This window comes from Rhagoletis pomonella, unplaced genomic scaffold (assembly GCF_013731165.1).
Source record: "Rhagoletis pomonella isolate Grant_MI unplaced genomic scaffold, Rhpom_1.0 Rhpom_scaffold_00007, whole genome shotgun sequence".
Classification (NCBI taxonomy): domain Eukaryota; kingdom Metazoa; phylum Arthropoda; class Insecta; order Diptera; family Tephritidae; genus Rhagoletis; species Rhagoletis pomonella.
In genome coordinates, this window is record NW_023458561.1 from 59,404,686 (window position 1) to 59,422,427 (window position 17,742).

General features: G+C 36.2%; 3 protein-coding genes across 7 annotated transcripts; 1 reads left to right on the forward strand and 2 right to left on the reverse strand.

Annotated features, from left to right (window-relative positions):
• Nucleotides 1–2,960: 2,960 nt before the first annotated feature.
• LOC118744032 lies at nucleotides 2,961–4,348 on the reverse strand. Of its 2 annotated transcripts, none has more exons than XM_036476791.1 (3): nucleotides 4,222–4,348; nucleotides 3,628–4,155; nucleotides 2,961–3,563 (listed from the first exon to the last, which is right to left on the reverse strand). In XM_036476791.1, exons 1-3 carry the CDS (start codon nucleotides 4,340–4,342, stop codon nucleotides 3,130–3,132), a joined length of 1,083 nt encoding a protein of 360 aa, XP_036332684.1. In that variant the 5' UTR covers nucleotides 4,343–4,348; the 3' UTR covers nucleotides 2,961–3,129. The 2 variants fall into 2 exon arrangements, with proteins under 2 accessions (XP_036332684.1, XP_036332683.1); XM_036476790.1 differs by having other exon boundaries at nucleotides 4,213–4,348.
• A 7,107-nt stretch (nucleotides 4,349–11,455) lies between these two features.
• LOC118743197 lies at nucleotides 11,456–14,522 on the forward strand. Of its 2 annotated transcripts, none has more exons than XM_036475749.1 (7): nucleotides 11,456–11,548; nucleotides 11,623–11,702; nucleotides 11,789–12,551; nucleotides 12,620–12,783; nucleotides 12,849–12,958; nucleotides 13,134–13,593; nucleotides 13,660–14,522. In XM_036475749.1, the coding sequence occupies exons 3-7, from the start codon at nucleotides 11,818–11,820 to the stop codon at nucleotides 13,746–13,748; spliced, it is 1,557 nt and encodes a 518-aa protein (XP_036331642.1). In that variant the 5' UTR covers nucleotides 11,456–11,548; nucleotides 11,623–11,702; nucleotides 11,789–11,817; the 3' UTR covers nucleotides 13,749–14,522. The 2 variants fall into 2 exon arrangements, with proteins under 2 accessions (XP_036331642.1, XP_036331641.1); XM_036475748.1 differs by having other exon boundaries at nucleotides 11,463–11,554.
• On the reverse strand, nucleotides 14,486–17,255 carry LOC118743196 (NF-kappa-B essential modulator). 3 transcript variants are annotated; one of them, XM_036475744.1, is made up of 9 exons: nucleotides 17,158–17,255; nucleotides 17,020–17,081; nucleotides 16,307–16,858; nucleotides 16,145–16,232; nucleotides 15,804–15,922; nucleotides 15,565–15,741; nucleotides 15,330–15,482; nucleotides 14,864–15,256; nucleotides 14,487–14,809 (listed from the first exon to the last, which is right to left on the reverse strand). In XM_036475744.1, exons 3-9 carry the CDS (start codon nucleotides 16,844–16,846, stop codon nucleotides 14,657–14,659), a joined length of 1,623 nt encoding a protein of 540 aa, XP_036331637.1. In that variant the 5' UTR covers nucleotides 16,847–16,858; nucleotides 17,020–17,081; nucleotides 17,158–17,255; the 3' UTR covers nucleotides 14,487–14,656. The 3 variants fall into 3 exon arrangements, with proteins under 3 accessions (XP_036331638.1, XP_036331637.1, XP_036331640.1); XM_036475745.1 differs by lacking the exon at nucleotides 17,020–17,081 and having other exon boundaries at nucleotides 14,486–14,809; nucleotides 17,158–17,231; XM_036475747.1 differs by having other exon boundaries at nucleotides 14,515–14,794; nucleotides 17,020–17,232.
• Between the last annotated feature and the right edge of the window lie 487 nt (nucleotides 17,256–17,742).

Genomic DNA, 17,742 nt, shown 5'->3' on the forward strand with positions numbered 1-17,742 from the left:
CATATTTGTACATTTTGACAGTTACAGAGTGGTGCACATTTTTTTATTGAGCTGAACTTATTCTCGATAAAAATTATTTGTGACGACACCTTTCTGTGACTGTCAAAATGTATAAATCTGTACAAATGCACCTTTAATGAATAATTCCAAATATGTATATCTTTATCATAATGAAATTTTACTTCGCATTAATTTTTACAATATTTACTACATGTCTTATATTGCCTTATATATTATTTTTGTTTAATTTTTTTTATTCACTGATATCAGCACTTATCAGTTCAAAGTACTTACTAACTGTAAAAAGAAATTTCCGTTCTGCGCACCCTCGTATAATGAACTGTAAATACAATTAAAGGCCAGCAACAGCAGAGACCGATTTTTACTACCCGTTAGCCGGCTCTTGCAGCTCGCCTACTACGTATGATTGCGATAACAATTACAACAACCACAACGAAAACAACAATAACTGAATGCACAATTCGTATACGAAGAGCAGAGCGAAAAAGATATGCAGTGGCGTTTGTTGCATTTATTTACGTTTTCGGTCGTCAACCTGCCCAATGTAGTTGTTGTTTGCACATTTTGAGCGGGAAAAGTGATAATAGGCAGCATGTGGCGCAATTAACCCCCCACAACAAGCAAATGGAGGAGGGAAACATAGGCGAAAGCAGTAATTGATTTGAAAGAGCGAAAACCAAATGACCGAACAACCGGTAGAACGAATGCTACCGAATAGCAGAGGGGGGATAGAAAGGCGGAAAGAGAAACTGAAATAATAGGAAGTGTATGAATTGAGTGGAGTAAAGTGAACAAGAGAGCGCACATGGGGAGCAGCAGCAGCAGCAGCAGATGGGGCAGGATTCATAGGAATTTTATGTATGTCTTTAAAGGATTGTATCATCGCTACGTCAAGCGTAAGTTCAATTTTTTAAAGATATTTTCACGGGGGAAAAGATATACACATACATATGTATCTAACCTGTTTCCTCTATTCTTGCACACGCTGCTCCTAATTGAGTTCCACTGAAAAATTCCTGCAAATAGACAGGAGGATATTCTCGTCGGCCTCTTCAAGTGCAAGCAAGTGTATGTATGTATGTATGTATGTGCGTGGCGCACCCTTTTTACACAATCAAGCAGTTGGTCACTAAAATCAGTTAAAATTTCACTATGTCGAATTATCCACTATTCAATTTAATCCACTTTTAAGCACAATTTATGTTTGGCGGTCTATAAAATGATTGCTCACACTTTTTTTCTTCACTTCAGATATGTACAACCACACTTGTATCCACATACACCTAACACCAAAAACATATAAATTTAGCTGACAAGCGCTCACTGTGTTCAAAACAACTGCACAACGTGAAAGCTCAAGAACGACTGACTTGAAAGCCGCCAATTAAATGACTGAGCCAGTTATGTTAACGCATATAGTAGTGATAGCAGAGTTGGAGCAAGCGCTGGAGCTTCGGTATGCAGCAGCAATTCCAAACATAACGAAAGAACTATTAACGGCTTTCGTCCACCCACTTATCAATCTATGCACTGACTTTTGAGCGCCACATTTGGCTGAGAGAGAAGAACGCGCTCACGGCTCTCACTTAACGGTTTCGTTCAAATATTTCCTCCTATATGCTTATGAGTGTTTGAAATGTTTTTATGAATGCATTTTGAGCTTTTTAGATAGCGAAATTGAAAGCTCAAGAAAAGCTCCTGTTGCATTTAGCCAAGTATCAGTTTTTAGCAGCCTGTAAGAGACTGGATTCGATTTTGAATAATTTTTTGCTCTTCGGTAACCGCTGACGAAATTCCCTGATCAACAATTTTGGAATAACGTTCTGCCAGTTAAATATAGGCCAAAAAGAAATATTCTTTGAAATGTTAGGCTTCATAATTAAATAAATGCCAAAAATGAATGCGGGGGGAATGTGTGAAAGTTCAAAAAGGTAAACCCTCAGTCCCTGGGATTTTTATAAATGGAAAAAATGGAATACCCGGCAGAGGTACGTCAACACGCCGTAACTGGGCAAAACGGGATGCGTGAACCAGTTGTTGTCGTTTTAGATTGAAAATGAGAATTTGTGTGTGAGTTTGTGTGGAAAATTTTAAAATTAAATTGCTTGCAAACGTCAAGAATTTGAAAAATTCTTCTCAGCGGTTCTACCTTCCTATTCTTTTATCATTACCGGAACGACCCAGATTTATATCTGGCCAAGGACTGTCACTCCAGCAACACTCCCCAAAAAGTCTTTGGGGAATTTGTATGCTGCTACAACAACAACAACAACCAAAATCGTTAAGTGAAACTACCTTCTTTTTTGTATCATTACCTTTTATTATTGAATCATGAGCATAGTGTACAAAGCATATCGACTGCTGAGTGGAAGATCGACCTATCTCGGCAGCCAGTTCGAAAACGCCCTATCTCAAAAAACTTTTCAAGAACGCCCTATTTCAGAATTCGTTTCAAAAACGCCCTATCTCAGCTGCCGATTTAAAAACGCCCTATATCAGCCCATTTTCAATACATTTTGAAGTAAGATAGGCTGTTTTTGAACCGAATTCTGAGATAGGGTGTTTTTCAATAAAATTCTGAAATAGGGCGTTCTTGAAAAGTTTTTTTGTGATAGGGCGTTTTCGAACTGACTGCCGAGATAGGCCGATCTTCCACTCAGCAGTCGATATTAAATAAGAAGCAGCAATAAGGCAGCTGATTTGCTTTTTTTCGAGCATATCGCACGCTGTCTTCAAAAGAGTCACAACTCAAAATTTGGCATTTTTGAGATTATGCGCTAACAATGCACACAGAGCTTTTATTTAACTTTCAGCAAAAGCTGGAGCAAACTTTTGTTATAATTTGTTAAAAAAAAAACCTAAGGTAAAGTCGCCCTTGCCCATATGATTATTATCATGTGTAAGAAATAGTTTTTCGCATTTTCTGGCAAACATATTATTTTGAGTTGGTCCTCTTTTGAATACGGTGTGCGATATATTGTCTAAATTGTATTTTTGTTTGCATTTTATTATAAAACGTATTGGAGATATCAGCCTTTCTCAAATTTTATTTCCTGTACCGACTTGTAGGTGAACTGAGGTATATCACGTTGTAATGCAATAAAATTTTTAGTTTTCATGATATACATATCTTATAGCTTCTACCAAAGCCATAAAAAGATCTTTTTGTTTTGTTTTTACAGATTGTCGCCACATAAGTTCTATAATTACTTCGGCAAAGTTTGCAGGAAGCCTATGATATTTTTGATTAAATAATCTTTCCACTATCTTTTTCTGCGCTTTCCTCCGCTCAGAATATACATCGGCTGCGGATGTTAACGGATCCTTTCCACTCGCCTCACTCAACTCACTTTTATTCTGTTTTTTGACACGATATTCATAATTCTCTTGACGAGAAATAATCTTAATGGTGGTACCGTCTCGTATGTGCTTTCCAATAATGGACTCCAACGAATATTCGTCATCTGTGCATAATTCGATCCTAAGCTCTTTGCTTTTATCCTCAACCATAATAATTACTGGATTCTCGTCGAAATTTCTTACTAAGAAGGCGAATGTAATTTTTATTAACAGCCGCTAATAAATGCTTAAAATGGATCCACTTGCCTCTATTGAATTTTCCCTCTCCCAATTTGCTTTCATCAACTAAGACTACTTTTCCCAGACCACCGATTTTGTCATTGTGTTCCAGGTGGTCTAACTGATATGCTATAATAGCTTCCCGGCAGTAACTATACCATCTGATAATTGTCATTATAGACAGTCTATAGGGGTCGTTAGTAAAATCGTCCCGTATCGTTGTCTCTTGAGGAACTCGATATAAAAAGCAGTACATTAAATAGTAAATACGCGCGAAACTCATCCTCCCTCTTTCAAACCAGGTTCCCTTGGCTCTGGAAATGCGGGACATATGCTTGCAGTCTCCCTTGGAGCAAAAGAAATTGCCAGCTTTGTTATAGCCGGGTAAGGTACAATGCATTAATTCCTTATGAATGGGGCATAGTCTACTTCTTGGAAGCAGACCATAATCCTCGGCAAACCCTACGCCCTGTTCATATGTGCTTAATTCGGTTTTGATGCGCTCCAAATTCCACTCCGGCTCTACACGCCGCTTTTTGCGAGGCTTTTCGATGTCTATAAAATAAAGTTTTCAAAATTATTCATTGGTTGCCGAGTGGACAGTATTCTCACCTGAATTACCTTCATCCATCTTGGAATAACTCTTCAATCTGTTTTTAATAACAAATTCACTATTGTAAATGGAAATCTTGTTTTTTACTTTAGCGGCAAGAATAAAGATGTCGGAAATACATCGATACATCGAAGTCCTAATCCTACGACTTTACTGGAGAAGATACGATTCTATCGTACGTTTTGTACCTTTCCGAGTATTTCTGGCATCAATGGCCCGTAGTCATAGTCAAAATAAAGTCGACTTTAAAGTTAGTTGCAGCTTTTTTGACAGATATCCCATTGAAAATTATGTCAAAAAGCTGCAACTATAAAGTCGACTTTATTTTGACTATGACTACGGGCCAATGCTTTTAACTTAATACGGCTTTCCGACGCCACCCTAATTACGTAGTTCTCTCTCTCATTCGCAATTCACACTCTAATTACATGAACGAAAGACACAAGATCACGCCTTCCCGAAAGAAAGAAAAAAGTTATTTTCTAGATGTTGAAATCTCGACGCCATCTTTGTTGTAAGAAGTAAACAACGAAGAGAACAAAAAAACCGCGTAATTGTTGAAGGCATGAATAATCATTTTTATTATGCAAATTCTTCTATAAATCATATCGTTGTTTTAAATTATTCTTTACTTTATGTGTGCACACGTTGTCACAAGCGAAAATTAAGAAAATTGCAGTAAAAAGCCACCACCAAATTGTAAACAACGAACAACTGTAAACAAACGGCTAATGTCCAACTGGCGACTTGCCCAACTTTTTTCCTAAATGCGATTATAACGGGCTACTAAGAAGAAGGCGTGATCTTGTATTTTTGGTTCATGCTCTAATTACCCTTGGAATTTCATTCATTCATTCATCCATTCATTTGTTGCTAATTAAGCTCCAATTCCGGCCCGTCTCCACAGGCAAAAGTTTTTGCCTACCAACTGTCATTTTTATTGCCTGATAAAAATTTTATCAGCGGCAATATTTGTGCGTGGGTATTTTTTATCTTGACAAAAGCATTTATAAGATGGCAATTTTTGCCGGATTTCATCAATTAAAAAGTTAAAAAAAATATGCTATTTCACACCCAAGCAAATAATAACACATATTTTAATAGAAAACAGTTCAATTTTTGCTTTTATATTGAAATATCGATAATGTTGTCTCCACGAAGCTATCGCGCAAATGAAAATGTAGCTATCAAAGTACCAAATTGCTGGCAATATTTATCAAGATAAAAGCTCTGATAATTATTGCTTGCCAAGAGCAATATGCGGTCTCCATGGGCAAAATTTTGGCCTGATAACATTATCAAGATAAAAACTTTTGCCTGTGGAGACAGCAAGTTACCATGCTAATGACGAACAAATCGGTGCCGTTCTAATTTTTATCGGTAATTTATCGAAACTAGCTCACTATAGCACCATGAACCAAAAATACAAGATCACGTAAGAACGCGACGTTGTATTTGTAAAGGCCCGTTTACATACAACTTTAGCGTTGCGTTGGCGTTGGCGTCGCTTCGACAGCTGACTATGAATACATGCATTTATATGAAAGTCTCCATATAACCAAAGTTGGGCAACGCCAACACAACGCAGAAAGATGGCCAACTCTCAACTTTTCGCGCGCGTCGTTCGTCAGCTGTTCTAAATAATCAAAATTATGTGATTTAATTTTAATTTTTAATCAAATGCGGGCAAGAAATATAGTTTTTAATGCAATTATTGATGTAAAAATTTTGATTTATCAGCCGCTAGTATGTTAATTTAGTGACCAAAGTATTCTGTGCTAAGCGTTCATTGTAGCAAGCACGGGCGTTACGCGCGCCGCTGTCAAAGCGACGCCAGCGCCAACGCAACGCCAAAGTTGTATGTGGACGGGCCTTAACTGGTTTTGAGAAAAAAGTTTGCGAAAGCGGGTTCGTCAGCTGAGCGTTTGTTTACATCAAAAGCACCACTATTTTACACTTTTATTCAAGTAAAGAAGAGTTAATTCAACATGACAACACATTTTAAAGCATTTTGTTGCATCATTTTACCTAAACTGTGCGTTTAAAGTGGCTGACAATAATTTTGGCTCATTTTGGTTTTCGTTGTTTTCTTTGCTTTGTTTACTTTTCGCTCGTTTTCCAGTGAAAAAAGATGGCGTAGAACCCGCTCAAAAAATCGACTTTTTTCACTCTCTTGTTCTTACGTGATCTTGTGTCTTTCGTTCATGCTATAGCACGCTTGGCTCAGACCGTGCCATTATTGACCTATTTTACTTCAAATGGCACTTAACTTTTCAAGTTGGCGCAAAGTGCCAAAATGGAACTCTTGAAAAACAAAAATATTTCAATAAATTTTTATGAAATTCTTTGCGTGTACTTCTTTTTCTCAACTTGAATTTTCTAATTTCAATATTTTATACAACTGGTTTATTTTACTTTGGCATTTGACTTTTGATTTCGGCATGTCAAAATCCATGAACCAAAAATACAAGATCACGCCTTCTTCTTAGTAGCCCGTTATAATCGCATTTAGGACAAAAAGTTGGGCGACTTTGACATTAGCCGTTTTTTTGCATTTGTTCGTTTTTTTACAATTTAGTGGTGGCTGTTCACTGCATTTTTTTTTAATTTTCGCTTGTGACAACTTGTGCACACATAAGGTAAATAATAATTTAACACAACGACATGATTTATAGAATTTGCATAATAAAAATGATTATTCATGCGTTCAACAATTACGCGTTTTTTTTTTGTTCTCTTCGTTGTTTACTTCTTACAATAAAGATGGCGTCGAGATTTCGACAGCTAGAAATTAACTTTTTTCTTTCTTTCCTTAAGGCGTGATCTTGTGACTTTCGTTAATGTACTTGAATCATGTAAATCGGGTGCAATTGTCTAGTAAATCGCAAAGAGCAAAACAAAGAATAAAAGGAAAATTGTACCAAAACCTCAGTATATCCAGTAAAAAAACTGTGGTGAAGTCCTTTATGGGGATAAAGTTTCCAGAGATGAAATTTTAGGTAGCACACAATTTCTTACACGCATGGTTGCTTTTCAGCACTCATGAAAGAAACTTAAGAAATATTTGAAAAAAAAGTTCATATAGTACATTAATTTTTGAAAGAAATACCATATAATGTATGTACTCTGGTTAATAATATCAAAAAATGTATTAGAACCACCGTTTAATGTTATATTTGATACAAATTAATATTGCTGCCCCGAACGCTCTGCGCCTTGCCCCTGAATAATAGTTTACTTAAAATTACATCCCTGGTCCTTGTTCTTTCTGTATCTCATCGTGGTGAATTCACATTTCTCAGAAATTTGACAACAAATCAAAACAAAGCGAGTATTTTATTTGCTAATTTTTGCGATTCCTATTGTTTAATGTAAATTTATGTCTTTTTAGGATATGTCGAGCCAACAAAGAAGGCGAAAATTGAGTAATTAGTAATGAAGTAGCAGGCATATTTGGAAAATTATGCCGATAAGCAGGATGGAATTTGGGAAAGTAAGTGCATGGTTGCAGCATATCTATGTATAAAAAGTATTTAATAAAATTGTTTATAGAAATGTTATAAATCGAGTGGCTCATTTACGATGTGCTCCAAACATTTGGCGAACTTTTTTTTCGCCTTTTCAACGTGCTAAGTAACAAGTTAAGAGGACTACCATCACGGGCGGTAAGAAACCGCAAGCAAAGGACAGGCAACCTTCCAGGAAGCTGCCTCCTGTCATCGAGTCGAAGCTGCAGTTCAGCAAGAGCAGGTCAGCAAATTGCTACCCTGATCAAACGTAAACTAAAGCGCTCTGCTGTGATTGCACTCCGTAAATTGGTGCATGCTGAGAAATATCAAACAAGAAAACTCGGTGATGGACGCCGTGAGATGGAGTAGCGCTGTGTGGCAAAGAAATGCGGCCAATTCGACGGGCCTGAAAAATCCAAATTGGCTTTTGTGATCCGCATCCGCGGTATCAACAAAGTTGCACAAAAAGTGCGTAGTTTTACAGTTCTGTCTTCGCCACATTAAAACGGTGTGTTCATCAAATTGAGCAAGGCAACTATTAATATGCTACGTATGCCGAACCCCCTATATGGGGTTATCCAAATCTTAAATCAGTTTGTGAATTAATGTACAAACGTGGAATGGTCAAGCGTGTCCCAATCTCTGCTTTGTGATCGAACGCAAATTTCGCGAAGCGCACGAAATTCAGTGCGTTGATTCACTTCACTTCAAGAAAGCCCCCAGCTTCCTGTTGCTATTCAAGCTCAACACATCAACCCGAGGCTGGCGGAAGAAGGCTAATCACTACGTTGAGGTTGGTGATTTCAGTAGCCGTGAGGATAAGGTCAACAAATTGCTGCACAAGATGACTTAAAGAAATTGTTGTTTTGTATTTAAGTCGACAATATAATTTGGCACATCTTCATCATTTTACGGTTGAATTGCAATTTACACGGGTAGATTTTGGTTAAACGACAAAAATCGACCGTGTAAAGGCAGCTTAAATAACGTTCATATTAATTAATTTCGAAAATTATTCCATTTATATTTGTTCTTGCATTTTCCACACCACTTGTGAGGTATGCTTTTACGCGCGTTACCGATTTTTTTTAATGTGCTCGGTTGCCCAGGAGGCCTATTTTCATCTTTACAACTTAACTTAATCAGAATTAAAACTAAAGCATGCAATATATAAAGAAAATGAAAAGTTGTCTTACATCTAGTAAACTTAAAAAATTGCACATTAAATTCATTTTTCATTATAAAATAAAATTAAATGTCACAATTCCGTTTACAAAATGTGGTCTGTTTGCACCCACAGTAAGTTCCCATGAAGCCTAGCCTAAATTCAGAATTGAAAAAAAAAAACGAGCAAATGGGGTCGGAAATTACTAGCCCTAAAAGCATAATGTGGAAAATGTTTGAAGAGCTGCGAAAGTGTATTGCAATAATAAAAATAACAGTGCATAAATTGGAAAAAATGGTTTTTGTTTTGCTTTATAATTTTTGGGAATATTGGTTCAGATCAAGGGGAATTAATATAAGGTGATAGCAGGAGTACAAAACAAAAATTTACATATATTTTGTTTTTGCTTTGGCGGCATAAACTGTAAAAATGGAATTTTTTTATTTGTTTGGTTTTTCAGCTCGTTAATGATGCACCCAAGGTTGCATTTACTGTCTATGAAAATATTTCGTATTTTCCAAAATTAGCTCCGAGCAACTAAAAGTTGGTTAAGCTTAAGTGAAATAGTTTTTTATTAAATATTTATTCCTGGTATTTAGTAAAAAACATCAATACTAATGTATGAAAAACAAAACATCAATGCTAATGTATGAAATGAAGTAAATAAAAATCTACGAATACATTCCATGAATATTTTGTCATAGAGCCATTATTAAATTTAGACATAACTTTGTCAGGCGTTGGTACCTACGTATATAGAATTAATGCGTTGGAGAGAGATAAATAAACAAGTTCAACGCGCTAATTTAGGTATCCTTGTATGTATATACCTGTTACTCGTCTGGCATATACTCCAACTGCGAAAATAATGACAATTATAATTTATGTAGATCACTGGATAAAAGATTGTCACAAGTTACTTTCGGTAACTCACGATTGAAGTTTGGAATGCAATTTCTCAGGAACTAGACTACAGATTTTCTCCAAAGTGTCGGAGAACGCTATGTACTAGTTCATGAAATTCTTAAATTTTTTATTTTTTTAGTTTAGTGTCAACCATTTAGGAGTTTAATAAAATTTTGTCGAATACGATATTTGTCAAAAAATTTGCAGTCAGTTTCAATGATATACGCCAAAATGTGATAAAAATTTTTATAAATTAACGATACTTTTTACTAATCCGCCTAATCGTGAGTTTCGCCCGAACCAAATTTCGCCAACAGTTTTTTCATCCACCTGTAGTGAATACACGCAAACGAAAAGTAAAAAGTGACCCGGTTCTAGAAAATGAAACTCATGATAAAACTGAATATGTCGGAAACTAAAGAAGAACAGATAACTCTATTTGAAAGATTTTGATTAGTTTAGTACGACAGCAATACTAACGCAATTTGTACCAAATAACCGAAAACATTTTAGTCAATTAGTCGGAAACTAAAGAAGATATCCAAAAACCACAAATTGTCAAAATGACGCTTCCGGCAATTTTCCATCCAGGCGACGATATTTGAATAGGTTTGTATAGTTACCAATAGTCAGTACTAATTTGTACTGGAACCTGCAAACTTTTACTGGAAAAGTGTATGATAACCCAAAAAATTTGCAAGAGAGCACTGAATCGAGAGCGTAACAACACGAGAGAGCTGCAAATTCTTGCTAGTGAAATTTTTACTAGCAGAAATTAGCTAGCAGAAGAAGAAGAAGAATAAATGTCAAAAGAATATATAAAAAGTGGTGTTACTAGCTCAGTTGATTTTGTGTATGTGTTTCGCCGCACGGCTTCTGATATCTGATATCAAATTGAAAAATTTTGTTTGAATTTCTACACACACTTACAGATTTTGACAGTTTATGCCGCCAAAGCAAAAACAAAATACATGTAAATTTTTGTTTTTGTACTCCTGCTATCACCTTATATTGATTCGCCTTGGCACAAACAAAAGTAAAATGAGTGGAAATCATAATATTAATGATGTACTGGACAGTGTAAGTGCTTGTGTGTAAAGCAAAGAGTTTAAAACTGATTTATAAATAGTAAAATGTTTACAGCAGATTGTCAAAGCAGTGCAACAACTGTTCTCTTGCAAGTTTTTGCTAGTTTTGTGTTCAATAACCTCTTCTGCTAGTTTTCTCTTCTCAATTTTACGCTCTATTTTGCTTTTACGCTCTCGCTGCAATGTTTTACTGGAGAAGTTACTATACAAACCTAATGTTACTCGCATATTTTCGAGCCTGTATGTAAATTTTCGGGAAAAAGGTTAAAAAGTATATTCATCTGCTGAAAAGATATTTTCGCAGATTCACAATTTATTTAAAATAAATCTATCAGCCCTATCTCCAATTCTATGTGAATAAATCTCACCAGTGCTTAAATAATTTTCACCACATTAAATAGCTGCACAACACCCTAATTGCCGAAAAAGCGTTGCTTGCAACACTAGTCCTTTATGGGGACCAAACTTGGTGAAAAAAAATAGCTAAGTTTGTTTACTGGATATACTGAGACCAAAACAATAAACAAAAAAAATAGGACTCTGATCTCTCGAATGAGATTCAACTTCGTACGATAACAACTTGGCAATCCAGCGAATAGATATTTTGAAAACTTTCCATGTTGATACTGATGGAAATGATACAGTAAATATTTGCTCACCTTGCATGGTAAAGGTAAATATTATGTACCAGTGTTAAACATATAAATAACCATTGCATTTTGTGGGCCCCTGTATATGTAGTTGGATGCAAGTTCGTAGCCATAGTGTGGAGAACCAAAGAGTGCCTTCATTTTGGAAATAGACTACAACAAACGTCTCATGTATGTATTAACCCATATTATGTGTATAAGTATGTATGCATGTGTGCACTTAAACAATATTTTCTATTGCATTTTTTATTTTTCAGTGCAAATCGTCCGAATCGTCGTTCCGAAGATGTTACTAAAGATTAGACATGCGCTGCTAGAGATCAGTAATCACCCAGTGACTAAACAGTCGGCTATTATTATAAACAATGAAATTATTATTACTTCTGGCTGTATACTCCAGCCATATGTACTTCCAAAAACGCCATTCGTGGCAGACCCAAATATAGAGGATGTCTGCCCCAGCACGAAAATCCTACATAAATTACATCAATGTCAGCTAATTAATGTGCAAGAGGGTAATAGTGATGAAGCGAAGCATTTGAATGCGCTGAACTACCAGGTGACATTCGATCGACGCAAATTACCACCACCTAATGAACGGCGGAGGCAGCCGCATATACTAACGCGTTACTGTGCCAAATTGCTGTTTCTCTTCAGTTCAGCGGATATTTCGCGACATGTATTACGTTTTCTGGGTAAGGACAATACAGCGGCCGAATCTAAACCCAACAACGAAGTGCTGCTTTCCAGTTTTCTGGTGTTAACCATGCGTTGCGATGGCGGAAAAGAGAATTTTGATCGATTCTTACGGCATATTGAACATTACTTACGCTATCTGCAACCAATTCATACTTTGGACGATGTACTGGTTATGTGCACGCCATTCGGCTTGGAAAACTTCTTTAAGACAATAAGCATCGGCAAAGTATCGAATGTGATGGGCCGCGATGGTTGTCTATTTGTGCTGTCAAATGCGTTGGCGCTAGGTTGTGAAGGTGCAGCTGTGTTCAATAATAAGCTGTATGTATAGTTTTCTTTATGCCTAAAAAGTAAAGTATGATGAGATGCATGTACATATGTATTTTTAGGCGCTTGATTGGCATGATAATGTGCACTTCCTTTCAGCGGCAACAGGAGAATGTCAACTTGACTTTAGCGGCGAATTTCGCTTTTATGCTACGCGATTTTATGCGTCAATTAGGCTTAAATATAACTTCTATTCGGGTGCCGAGAGATTCATCAAATTTTCCATGTACTATATAAGAGTGTATCCGCATGTTTGAATGAAAACTGATGCTTGTTCATTTTTATTCGCAGGGGAGCGCGCTATGGTTGTAATTGAGGCAGCTGGCAGTCAAGGCACTGGTACATTTGTAAAGGTGCTGAATAAGAAATTTATACTCACATGCACACATGTCGTCTTCAAGGTAATGGGTGTAAATTTTGAAACAAAGCGCTACACTTTCAATTATAAACCACAAGCTACCGTCTGATTGGTTTTGAATTTTAACATTTAACTCGAATCCTCTGCCATATTTTGAAAATGCAGTGCTCGCTTTTATGATTTAATTTACTCTTATTTTCTTTTCTTGCAATTCTTAGCTAAATTCCAAGGCATTTTGTCGCAGCGTAGATGGAGAATTCGAGTCGGAAGTGCTTTGGCGTAATCCACAATGCGACCAACCTTTTGATGTTGCCTTACTGGCTGCACCAGATAACATTCCAGAACGCTATTGTGTACGTTTGTCCAATGCCAAACCGTCGCTCGGCCAAACGGTCTATAATGCAGGCTTTCCCTACTTCGTTAACTTCAATTTGAAATACGATTTCAATCCAGCCATATTTCAAGGACGCATTATTAAATGTTCACCTGGCGCGATTATGTCTGACGGTTGTGTACAGGCTGGACAGAGTGGAGGTCCAATGTTTGATGATCAGGGTTGTATTTTGGGCATCTGTGTGTCAAATATAAAAGTTGGAAATGTGGTGTACCCGAATTTAAATACTGCAGTGCCTATTTACCAAATACGAACATGGTTGGAGCAATATGCGCGGACGAATGGTGAGTAGTGCTTCGTTGAAAGTAGATGTTTGCACCTCAGTGATGTTTTGTTTTAATTATTTCCAGACATAAAAGTATTAAGTAACTTGGTGGCTAATAAGGAAATGCAGCGTATATGGGCTTTAGAAGCGCCGCCGATTTTAAGTAAATTATAGTAGGTAAACATGAAATGGTGGTATTCTTGAAACTAATGGTGTTACATCAAGCGTCCACTTCCTAACATACATACATACATATTACGGCAACCCTTAAAATATAAACATTATGTAGTACCCTTCATTTTGTCTATATGAATAAGTTTCAATAATAGAAATTTTAAATTTATAAGATTTCTTCAAGTAAAAATTTTGTAGAATTTTTGCGATATTTTTTTTTTTCTTAAACCCTGGTAGTAACTAAAATAACTTGCTTTAAATTTTCTAGATGGTTTTAATTTTATATGCAGAACAAAACAAAAGGGTGCTCCACATAAAATTTATATGTTATTTTAAGGACCTTCGTAACACTATGTTTGTGTATATAAATCAATAATTATTAATTTGATTTTCAAGCATACTCAAATGTATAGAAATGTTTTACAAATTTGTAAACCCAAGTGATTTAAATATAAATATTAGATATATTCACGACCCGGTGCATACTGTTTAGCATGGTGCATACATATCATAAATAAATAGCAATAGTTGTTTTTCATGTGTTTGGATAACAACAAAATATGCCAATCATGCTCTTTAAGCTATCTATGCACCATGCTAGACATTGTGCACCGGATTGTGAATACCCCCATTATATATGTACATAAATATATCATTACTTTAGTTAATATAGAATGACCCTAATTGTTCCTCACCTTAGGAGCCCTCCCTTCTATAGTAAAAAATTTGTACATATATATTGAGTTCAAACTTCAATAAACAAGTATGTATGTATTTTGTTTAATTAAATGTCTTAAAATAATATGAAAATATTTACGTAAATATGGTTGTATAAGCAGGTATAATTGCATTTGCATTTATGTGTCAATCTGCCCAATGAAACATAAACTTTTTAGCAGAAAAAATGTTTATGTATGCACATTTTGATCCAAACATTGGTTGACATGCTCTTGCAAACTATTCAAGGAATTGCAGGCTATAGAGCACACTGGGCATGTATGCTGAGGAGCCATCGGTGCGGCTGCTGTTGCCGGAGGATTGGTTTTCTGTAAATAGTATTTCTATTTGATTTGTGTATATCTTCATACCTAATTATTATTCAATTATAAACTTACTCTAGAAACCGATACTAATGGCGCTGGGCTGCTTCTTTCTGCGGTAATGGCTGTTATGCGCTCCTCCAGCTGGCTTAATTGCTCGGTCAGGCTTTGATTTTTGCGTTGCAATGCTCGCAGATCATCCAGGAGTTGAGCCTTTTCGCCAGCCATTTCCTCGCGTGCAGTGCGTTCCAATTGAAAGTCGCGGCTGTAGACATCCACTTGTTGACGCAATATACCAAGTTCTTCGCGCATTTCATCGCGTTGCCTAGCATGCACTTCAAACTGTTCTGTTTTTTCCTTGTCACTGGCTTTGAGCAAAGCTATATCGGACTGAAGCTGATTGACCAACTCTTCCGAAGCAGTCAAATTTACTTTAAGGCAATTTATTTCATCGATGTACTGTTTTTGCTGTGTTACGAGTTGAATAAAAAGGACATATACTTAATAATATGAATAATGGCCGAAATCACACTGAACATACCATGTCGGAGACTTCCAACTTCTCTGCTAGTAAACTCGACATATTGCGTTCAAAATCCTTTACAATGCGCTCGTGCTCGAGTCGTGTCACATACTCGGATTTTTCCGGCTGCTTTTCGTTTTTGCCGAATTTGGAAATAACTTCAAACGATGACTACAAAAATATTTCAGTACATTATTATACTTCTACTCAAAATTTTCCAAAAAAAAGACTTAATTTTTGGCTCCGGACTTACAAGTTGCTGCATTTCTAATTTTTCAATTTGTGTTCGCATGTTGGCGATTAATGCAGTTTTCTCTGAAATATTCTTTACAAGCTCGTCATGTTCTAGTTTTCGCACGGCCTCGTATGCCTGGACTTGTTCGAGTTTACTTTCTAATTCACGTTTTAATTCCAAGTTCTCATTTCGCAACTAAACGCGGAAAAATATGAAATCAAAGACTCTTTAATGTGTAATGTACGGCATTCTCTTACCGCAGCAATTTGCTCCTGGCATTGTTCCAACTTCTGCCGATTTTCAAGCTCATTGGCCTGCATCTGCTTTTTCATATCAAGCCAGGAACCCATTTTGTTATTGACTTGTATAATTAGTTCTTAAAATAACAAAGATAAATTAGTGTCTATTCTATTATAATCAAGGCTATCACTGAATCCGTCGTAGTTCGAATTTTCGTGAAATCTACGAAGAAGCTATCACTGAATTCGAATAGCTACAAACGAAGCATACACTTTGAGTGCATACGTTCGTAGCAATGCGGATTCAGTGATCGCGTTTTCGTACAGCGATAGCCCAAAATGAATAATTTAGAGCGCACCTTTCATTTTTAGATAGTCACTCATAACTGTCGTAAGTTCCTCGCAATCCTCTAATGACACGCTTGGAAATTGTGAGTGCAAACTCGCCTGAAAGTATAAATTTGTTTTTTGATTTAACAAATCGCCTTTTTTTGAAACTTGTGTAGTAAATATCTACTTACCTTTAAAGCATCTACTGGCACTTGACCCATTATATAGCTCACAGCTAAGGAATTTGTGACTTCCTCTTTAGTATTAGTTTCATTTTCCATGGAAACCTTCAAGCTACTTTTGGCGATAATATCCGAATTTTTCTTCTCTTGCATATCGATATCATCTTGCTGTAGGTCACCCTTGCTAGTGGATAATCCACTTTTATCCACGAGGGACTCTCCGTTCTTTTCCCAGATTTTATAAGATCGCTCAGAGCAAATAGAAGTTTCAAGTGCTTTAGCAGTGGTCTCACCACTTTTCTTCCATATTTCACTACTTTTTGACAACTCAGAGTGAGTGGATGTGTCAAGTGTTTTAGTTGCGGAAGCCAATGCAGTTTTTATTGAGCTAAACTTGGCATCATTTAATATAGGTTGCATTACTTCGGCTTGAATAACACTCTTTACACTTTGCTGCTCAGTATCTGTATTTTTGGATTCACTCATAGAATTCAAAGAATTCGGTTGGGAGCAGCTGCCCAAAATTACAAAGGATTCTTCCTCTGCCATCTCGAGTTGCGCCTGTTGATAAAAAAAAAAAAACAAAGATTTCATGTTATGGATTTGGACCTGGGATTTCCCCTTATTAAGATAATGCGATGCATTTTTTATCACTCCTTTATTTGCCTTATTCGTTTTAATGATTCACCAACGGAAAAGAGAAAAAATATCTATGAACTCACCAATTATTACAGCACGATGATAAACTCAAATATTGATGAAATATTAATGGCGATACCAAAGCCTTTCAAATTTGGAAAATAATTAACAGGAGAAATTGCTTGTTTGGCTTAATTTTAAAATTGTATTTTTTAACTTACGCCGCAAAATGTCTACAGAAAAGTGAAGAAAAGTATAAATAATCAACACGGCCTATTTATGATCGACTTCGAAAGTAGTGATCGGAAACATCGATGTATCGTTGTTATGAAAAATCCGATAACAGCGATTTTCCACTATTTAACATCGATTTATATTCTTTCTATGTTTTCATATAAATATAATCTCAATCAAAGCTTGTTTTTTTTAATCACCCGGTTCAGCACAGGCAAATCACATATTATTAGCCGTCAAATTTGTGGTGTTTATTATTCTCGCATCTCAAGACAAAGTTAAGTTCCTTCTCTGTGTGTGTAATTGACGGACCTCTCTAGCAATAAAATAGTATGGTTGTTCACACTTGCCTGGTTATCAGGTTATCTGGTTATGTTGCAATTTTTTATTCACTTTACAACAATAAAATACACTGAAGAATAATAATTTTTAACCAGATAACCTGATAACGAGGCAAGTGTGAACAACCAAAGTGATTTTTTACGTAGACATCGATGTTAGCAAAAATCGATGTTTCCGTTTCCAAACATCGAAGTTTTCCCATTTCTATTCGGAAACCGAATTTCGAAAAT